Genomic DNA, 9,256 nt, shown 5'->3' on the forward strand with positions numbered 1-9,256 from the left:
CAATATATTTTTGTTTCGTAAGGGAGTACATAGCCTATAAGGTACTAATATGCACTCTTACCAATATGTACCTTTGAGGTACTAATATGAACCATTTAGGTGCTAAGCTGTATTTACCCCAATGAGATTTAGGGATATTTTTTGATAATTTTTCTAACAGTGTTGCTTTATGTAAATAACATTCTGACATAATAAAAATTATTTTAAAACACATTTTGAATATCTGTCAATGGAGAAAGATGCTGTTTGGGCCCAGATGGTGAGATTGACTCACAACAAAACACTCTTTGTACAACATCTTAACCAAAACACATGAAAACTTTTCACAAATTCACAACAGATCATCTTCTGACAGTAAGAGAAAAAGACCAAAAGCACAGATTGCTCAGCCTTGTATAAATATCTGTAAAGTAGCCTTGTTACAATTAACTCTGTGTTAGTTTGTGCCACGCTCACCCATATATACATTATAAGAACTGGACCAAAAATGTATTTAAGGAAGAAATACATGCAGGATCTTTCGGTCTTTGCCAGCAAAAAAATGAGGTCTGTATCAGCACAGAATGTAATCTGCTCTTTAATGAGAACCTCTTTAATGTTGTAAAAATATACTCAGTTCATTTTTTCATTTACTGAGATTCATGTTTCGGATTTTCATATCTGATTTATATGTGCATGTGTAAATGTATCACACAAGCTACAAAGATCATCTGAAAGTGCAGATATATCTTAATAAATAACACCGCAAAATAACTTAAAACTTTAATTTTTAATTTAGTGACATAATCGATTATTCTGGTACACTGAAGCAACTGCAGGAGTTTGCTTACACAAAGAAACTATGAAAGAGTCTAGATTTAGTAATCAAAGAGATTTACTAGCAATTATTTGTAACTTTAATAAGACAAGAAATGACAAAATGTATGATCTGCACATTTATGTGATGATGTTAGAGGATTTAGGTTATTTTGAGATTTAACTCTTTTTCTTTTAACACACATGAGCTTCATGAATCTCTGTAATGATGTCAGTGGAGTTTCATTGCAATGTAAGAAAAGCATGTGTAATGCTCTGTGTTTCATTTTATATTTAGGTTAGATGACCACCTCAGCATTCAAACTTCCTGTTTTGTAAAGGCAGTAAATGTGTTTCTTGTACTGAGTTGAACACAGGCCTGACCATGCTGGACTCACTTTTATAGATACAAAATAAAATTGGATAAACTTCACTACACGAGGATTTATTTATTATCAAAATTTTATTAAAAATAGTTTAGACAAGTCATAAATATTTTGTAAAAAAATATATATATTAAATAAACACATAACAGGAGTGAAGTATATGTACACAGTCAGATGTTGAGTTTAAATATAAAAACAGATGAATCAATTCTTCAGACTGTCTTGTTTTGGGTCTTTGTTGTTCTGTTGTCCACTTTAGTGATGTGACCGCTCACCCAGCTGGTTTCTGGATCTACACAGATCCTCCTTCTGTCAGTCTCAAACCTGAAAAGATAAACATAATAACAAGACTTTAGAGAAAAGATTTCAACAGATGGAGACATTCAGTTTGATATTACAGTTTAAAATGAATAATATATCTAAATACTCACACAATAGCTGGTTTAGAGCAGCTGCTGTCAGTCCTATAGTACGACTTCACCAGTTTCAGAGGAATCACTGCATTGCTGAACTTATAACAGCATGTTGATTTGGCCAAATCAGAGGCACTCGGAGCTAAAATATTAAGAATTGTAAAATATGAGTAACAAGATCAGCCAATAGTCTTTAAAATACCAAATGCACAAATACAGTACTTAAAATGCAATAGTATCGGTTAGCACTACTGAAGATGTCAAAATCCATGAAAAGTGATCTCACCACTTGTAGTCAGCTGCAGAGAGCAGAAGATCACCAGAAACATCAAAGCCATCAGATGTCTCATTGTTTTAGATGATGTGAAGAAATGAATCCTGGAGAAGTTGTGTTGAGCTTTAAGATCTCAGAGATTGATGTGTGAAGAATATCATCTGAACATCTTCTTATATACACAACAGTAGAGATCTTCCTCTAACAGATATTCATCTAAATCCATTTCTGAGTATTAACAAACACTGTTGAATGAGATTCTTTCTCTTCCTTTTTTACTTTCTGTTATACTAAGAAGAACTGGACCAGTTTATTTTAGGAAAAATGTGCTGTCTGCAAGTTTTTCAAGTTAGTTTAAGTCAGCAGAAAAGTGTAATTAAAATATTTGTTTCATTAATATTTTTACAGTGAGAGACATTTGTGCACCAGATATTCATGTAAGTTATTTACTGGTTATCATCATATTACAGAAAGGGAGGGAGCGGGAATTGGGCTTTATGAATCACATCTCTTCAATGTTGTATAAATATACTCTTTATGTACTCTACTGTCATTTCAGACAACCTGAAAAGATAAATAAAGTGCTGGTGTAGATTAGAGAAGTGACTCCACATAGGAAAAAATAAAGCAGACTCACAAAAATACAGAAAATGCATTGTGGCACATTTCTGTCTTGTACTGTACAGATATACAACAACAAAGATTGGTGTCACAATTAAGATTAGTAACACATCTATATTAGGCTTTGAACAACAACAACACACACTGCTTTAAGTCATCATCAGGTCATTGAATGAAACACTGGGAAACATAAAAATACATAAAAGTGTCCTCAGTACTTGTTCAGATACACTGTAAAAATATATTTTTTATAAGTTATAGGAACTTATCACTAAAAAAATGTAAAGTATTATATTATTAAAATATATCGCTGTATAGCTCAGTGGTAGCATTGCATTAGCAGCGTAAAAGGTCATGGGTTCAAACCCAGGCAACACGCTTTAATAAAAAAAAATATATACCCTATAATGCACTCACTGTATTGTAAGTCACTTTGGATAAAACAGTCTGCCAATCGTGTTAATGTAATAAAATGATTTGTACAGTCAATTGAATTATACATCAAATTTTTAAAACAGCAAAAAGTTTGTCTTTAAATTTCCCCCTATTCATGTTAATCTATTTCTGAGTATTAACATATTGTAACAAATGTTATTTCTTTTTCCTCTTCTATTTTCTGACTATTGCCACTTCCCCTCATAAATGAACAAGATACTTTTTTTTATTCACTGAAAACGTGCTTCAGGAAATGTTGCTTTCTTTTTTGTCAAGTCTGACAAGCTCAGCAGAAATAAAGTTTATTTGAATATTTAACACAGGGACAAATATTCAGAGAAACACCACTGCAGCTTCAATAAGAGATTAATAATAAGAAAATGTTTTTATGATGAAAGACAAATTGAGAGTCTTGCATGAGAGATTGCCGTTCACTTCTTAGTAACTGAGAAAGTGCTCAGCACATTTTATTCATTCACCTGCTCTGAAACAATATGCTAGCATTACCATGAATTTCAATCATTTATCTCAAATATTATGTGACTAATTATATATTCACTGTCAGGAAAATATTTCCTAAGCTGCCACTGCATGTGGCAATACCATGTAGAAAGGTCCTAATACAGTATATACATATCAGGTACTAATATGCACTCTTATCAATATGTACCTTTGAGGTACTAATATGAACCATTAAGGTGCTAAGCTGTACTTCTTTAATGGGTACCACCCCAAAAACAGCTAGGGATAATGTTTGATAATTTTTTGACAGTGTAGCTTTATGGAAAAAACATTCTGACATAATATCACTGATTTCAAAATACATGGTTACTTTTGATTATCTGTCAAAGGAGAAAGATGCTTTTTGGGCCCAGATGGTGAGATCGACTCGTTACAACCGAGGTATGCAGCAAAGCATTTGAGAAGCCACAACACGCACAACCTTGAGGCGGATGGGCTACAACAGCAGAACACCCCACCGAGTACCACTCATCTCCACTACAAATAGGAAAAAGAGGCTACAATTAGCACAAGCTCACCAAAATTGGACAGTTAAAGACTGGAAAAATGTTGCCTGGTCTGATGAGTCTGGATTTCTGTTGAGACATTCAGATGGTAGAGTCAGAATTTGCCATCCTCTGATGGCTAATTCCAGCAGGATAATGCACCATGTCACAAAGCTCGAATCATTTCAAATTGGTTTCCTGAACATGACAATGAGTTCACTGTACTAAAATGGCCCCCACAGTCACCAGATCTCAACCCAATAGAGCATCTGTGAGATGTGGTGGAACGGGAGCTTCATGCCCTGGATGTGCATCCCAAAAATCTCCATTAACTGCAAGATGCTATCCTATCAATATGGGTCAACATTTCTAAAGAATGCTTTCAGCACCTTGTTGAATCAATGCCATGCTGAATTAAAGCAGTTCTGAAGGCGAAAGGGGGTCAAACACAGTATTAGTATGGTGTTCCTAATAATCCTTTAGGTGAGTGTATAAAAACTGGACCAAAAATGTTTTTCAGAAAGAAATACATGCAGGATCTTTCTGTCTTTGCCAGCAAAAACTGCAAAAAAAAACTGCAGCAAAAAAAAGATTTACTGATAATGAAAGCAGGTATTTGTAATTTTAATACAAGGAGAATGTTAGCAGTCTTGTCAATACAATGAAAACATGTATGATCTACACATTTATGTGATGATATCAGAGGATTTAGGTTATTTTGAGATTTAACTCTTTTTCTTTTAACACACATGAGCTTCATGAATGTCTGTAGTGAAGTCAGTGGAGTAAAAGAAAAGCTTGTGTAATGTTTCTCTATATGTTGCTGTTACATCATATATTTAGGTTTTTAGATGACCACCTCAGCATATTCAAACTTCCTGTTTTTGAAAGCAGTAAATGTGTTTCTTGTACTGAGATGAACACAGGCCTGACCATGCTGGACTCATGTTTATGGATGAAATATAATGGGATAAACTTCACTACACGAGGATTTATTTATTATCAAAATTTTATTAAAAATAGTTTAGACAAGTCATAAATATTTTGTAAAAAATATATATATAAATAAAAACACATAGCAGGAGTGAAGTATGTACACAGTCAGATGTTGAGTTTAAATATAAAAACAGATGAATCAGTTCTTCAGACTGTCTTGTTTTGGGTCTTTGTTGTTATGTTGTCCAATTTAGTGATGTGACCGCTCACCCAGCTGGTTTCTGGATCTACACAGATCATCCTTCTGTCAGTCTCAAACCTGAAAAGACAAACATAATAACAAAGACTTTAGAGAAACGATTTCAACAGATGAAGACATTCAGTTTGATATTACAGTTTGAAATGAATAATATATCTGAATACTCACACAATGGCTGGTTTGGAGCAGCTGCTGGCAGTCCAATAGTACGACTTCACCAGTTTCAGAGGACTCACTGCATTGCTGAACTTAAAACAGCATGTTGATTTTGCCAAAACAGAGGCAATTGGAGCTAAAATATTAAGAATTGTAAAATATGAGTACCAAGATCAGCCAATAGTCTTTAAAATACCAAATGCACAAATACAGTACTTAAAATACAATAGTATCGGTTAGCACTACTGAAGATGTCAAAATCCATGAAAAGTGATCTCACCACTTAAAGTCAGCTGCAGAGAGCAGAAGATCACCAGAAACATCAAAGCCATCAGATGTCTCATTGTTTTAGATGATGTGAAGAAATGAATCCTGGAGAAGTTGTGTTGAGCTTCAAGATCTCAGAGATTGATGTGTGAAGAATGTCATCTGAACATCTTCTTATATACACAACAGTAGAGATCTTCCTCTAACAGATATTCATCTAAATTAATTTCTGAGTATCAACATGCAGTAATGTTGAATGAGTTTTTTTGCTCTTCTTATTTTCACTTTCTGTTACACTTTAACTTCTGCTTAGTAAGAACTGGACCAGTCCATTGAAAACGTGTTTCAGGAAAACATGTGCTATATCTTTTGGTTTATCCATGTAAGACAGCAAAAAATTAGGTCTAAAGTAAGAGACATGTCCACCAGACATCCATGTAAAAAAATTTCTGTGTCAGCAATTCACATAATAGAGGCCCAATTGTAAAAATACTGCACTAAAATACACTTTAAGTACACTTAGTGAATGTAATGTTATGTTTTGTATATGTATACTTAATATACAAAAAAGTCTTTATTAATTTTTAAAATAAACTATAGGTAAGTGTACTCAACTGTGCTATTTTGAGATTTGTTTCACTGCACTAAAAATCAGATAAAGTACTGTTGGTATTTAGTATTTTTTAATTGAACTAAAGTAATACTGAAATAGATCTATACTTTTAGTAAAATTTTATTAGTAGTATTTTTGTAGTGTATAAATTTGTAACTTTTCTTTAGCACAACAATGTGCTACAAATATAGGCTACTTTCTGTAATTTAACTATGTTTTTAGTACATTTAAGTATATATTATTTTTGCCAGAGAGGTTTGGGGGGGGTTTGGACCACATCTCTTCAATCTGTAGTCCATTTTTTTATTCATTAAAATGCATTCAGCTGATTTTCAGATCTGACTTATATTATGTAAATGTACACTATCACACAAGCAGGCGCGGAGCTATGGGCGGGCCTGGACGGGCTGGGCGTGCCCGCCCATATTGACAGCTGGCCCGCCCAATCAGAAATAAAGAAATACTACTCTGTGTAGTTAAACATGGATACTACTTTATGTGGTGTATAAGCATGTTATGTTAAAAACAGTAAAATTATAAGTAAGCCTGATAACTATTTAAAAACTATTATAAAGCAGCTAAATGCTGTGTTACAGTATGGTTCTAATGATAAAAATATTCCCGAGCAGCTTTCAGCCATGATCACTTTGAAAACTTTTCTTGCAAGCAAGTGGAAAACGTATTTTGAATAACAACACGTTATAAATATGTGCTGCGCGCTTTCCTCTCAATAACATAAACACACAACAAATATGACAGCGGGGTAAAAAAATAGAAAGAAAGCATCTGATCACAGTGATGTTGTTTTATATACCAGCTCTGTAATTCAGCACTATAAGTCATGCCACGTTTATTGCTACTGCTACACTTTATACAATATAGCCTTTTAAGCAACAAATAGCCTATCATAACTATAAGCCTACTGTGTAATTGAGACATTAATTCAAGAAATGCATTAAAAGCAGAACGACATAGGCCGCGGAAATATATAGTTGGTTCACTTCAATCCATACCACACCCGACGTTCTTGGTTTGCTTCTTATTTATTAAATCGAGGCAATTGTTTGATTAAACATTGATTAAAAATAAGATACAATTTATACAAAACGAAAGTCTTTCTACAAAACAAACCTATGCAGGGCTCACAAAATCGCTAGCCCGACGTCCCGGGGCTATTGCGAATTCCTGTCGAGCTACCAAAATGTATTTGCGCCCTGCCCGTCGGGCTATCAGGAGGAAAAAATATTGTAATGTGTTTGCATTCTCTCAGATTTAGTTAGGTAATTATATTGTATGTAATTCGGCGTCGTCTTGTCAGTCATTACTATCCTTGGCTCCAAGATGATAAACAAAGGCCTTCTGAGGGTAATCCGCGCAGCTTTGTTGTAGAAGTATCCACATTTAAAACTTTGTAAACGAAAATAACTCGCTTCCGGTAATGCCGCCATCATAGTCGCGTCCGAATTCAAGATGAGAGTTTACGCAGTTTACAGAGGTTTCTCTGCTGGTGCTCTGTGCGCCCTCCGAATTCGTCATACGTCACTAAGAAAAGTGCGTACACTAAGCTGATACTTTCTCCTGAATACAGAGGAGTCTAAGATGGCTGCGCTACCGGAAACGGAAGCTAGTTATTTTGGTTTATAAAGTTTTAAAAATGGATATTTCTACAACAGCACCATGCGGATTGCCCTCAGAAGACCTTTATTTATCATCCTGGAGCCGTTTGGATTTGTTTTGTGAGGGATGGATGAACATTTTTTTGACTTGGGGGTCGTGGACCCCGTAACTTCACATTTAATTAACTGAAAGATCTAAAACATTTTCTAAAATAACAAAAAATGTGTTTGTCTGAAAAACGATGGACATCATATGCATCTCGGACGGCTTCGGGGTGAGTGGATCGTGGGTTTGATATCATTTTTGGCCGAACTATCCCTTTAAATGAGTGTTCACCCATAGATTCAGGCCCACCTCGACTTAATCCATGCCCACCCATATGTCACGTTCTGCATCCGCCACTGCACACAAGGTGAAAGATCATCTGAGAGTGCCCCTTAACTCTTTCCCCGCCAATGATGAGTTAACTCGTCAATTAAGAGAAAACGCTTCCCTGCCAATGACGAGTTTTTCCAGCAATCCATATTTCTGCTATTATCCACCAGATGGCGCTCTTACGCAACTTATAAAATGCAAAAGCAACCCCTCAGGTTAAACAGTTTGTGTATGTTTTGATCATCGTTCTGAATCTGATCTCTGTCAATACTCCTTCACAAAAATGCAATTACTTCAGCTTTTTGTCCAATTTTTTATTATTTGTTTGTTTGAAAGCAGAGGGTCTGTTCTTTTATTTGATATATTGTATGTTTATATATTTAAAGAAGAACATTTCCTGGAAGTCATTAAATGTTTGTGAAAGTCATAAAAATTGCTGGCACTGGCTGGCAACCTTTTTTTAAAAACGCTGGCGGGGAAAGAGTAAATATCTCTCCACCACAAAAATATGAAATTTTAATCTGATTTAGTGATTTTGTAATAATGTCATTGTTCTATATTATTCTGGTACACAAACTGGAAGCAATTGTACGATCAAGTTTCCTGAAATATTTTTTTACTCAAAGAAACTTGAAACTATGAGAGAATCAGTAACCAAAGAGATTTGCTGCTCATGAGGGCAGTTACTCATTTAATAAGAAGAGAAAATTATTCAATCTTGTTAAAAAAGTAAACATTTGTGTGAATGGGTCAGTTGTTTTATTATTTTTGTATCATTTAAGTGAGATTTTACATTGTTTTAGTTTATTGTAACTTACTTAACATTTTTAAACACATAAAGCATATAAGGTTTTAAAAAATAAGGTTTATGAATGTCTGTAATGATGTCAGTGGAGTTTTAATGCAATGTAAAGGAGAAAAGCTTGTGTAACGTTTCTCTGTATGTATATTTAAGTGTTTAGACGACCACCTCAGCATATTCAACTTTTTGTTTTATAAAGGAGTGAATCTGTTCATGAGCAATATTACATAAGTTGAACACTGCGACTTGACCTTACTGGATTCACTTTTATGAATGAATATGAAGGAAAAAATTTCACTA

The 9,256-nt window shown here is 34.3% G+C and overlaps 1 protein-coding gene across 2 annotated transcripts; it reads right to left on the reverse strand.

Annotated features, from left to right (window-relative positions):
* Nucleotides 1-1,303: 1,303 nt before the first annotated feature.
* LOC129434061 (C-C motif chemokine 4-like) lies at nucleotides 1,304-5,789 on the reverse strand. Of its 2 annotated transcripts, none has more exons than XM_073868574.1 (3): nucleotides 5,563-5,789; nucleotides 5,295-5,418; nucleotides 1,304-1,505 (listed from the first exon to the last, which is right to left on the reverse strand). In XM_073868574.1, the coding sequence occupies exons 1-3, from the start codon at nucleotides 5,624-5,626 to the stop codon at nucleotides 1,394-1,396; spliced, it is 300 nt and encodes a 99-aa protein (XP_073724675.1). In that variant the 5' UTR covers nucleotides 5,627-5,789; the 3' UTR covers nucleotides 1,304-1,393. The 2 variants fall into 2 exon arrangements, with proteins under 2 accessions (XP_073724675.1, XP_055048865.2); XM_055192890.2 differs by lacking the exons at nucleotides 5,295-5,418; nucleotides 5,563-5,789 and adding exons at nucleotides 1,613-1,736; nucleotides 1,881-2,124.
* Nucleotides 5,790-9,256: the final 3,467 nt, after the last annotated feature.

This window comes from Misgurnus anguillicaudatus, chromosome 6 (genome assembly GCF_027580225.2).
Source record: "Misgurnus anguillicaudatus chromosome 6, ASM2758022v2, whole genome shotgun sequence".
NCBI classification, from domain to species: Eukaryota; Metazoa; Chordata; class Actinopteri; order Cypriniformes; family Cobitidae; genus Misgurnus; species Misgurnus anguillicaudatus.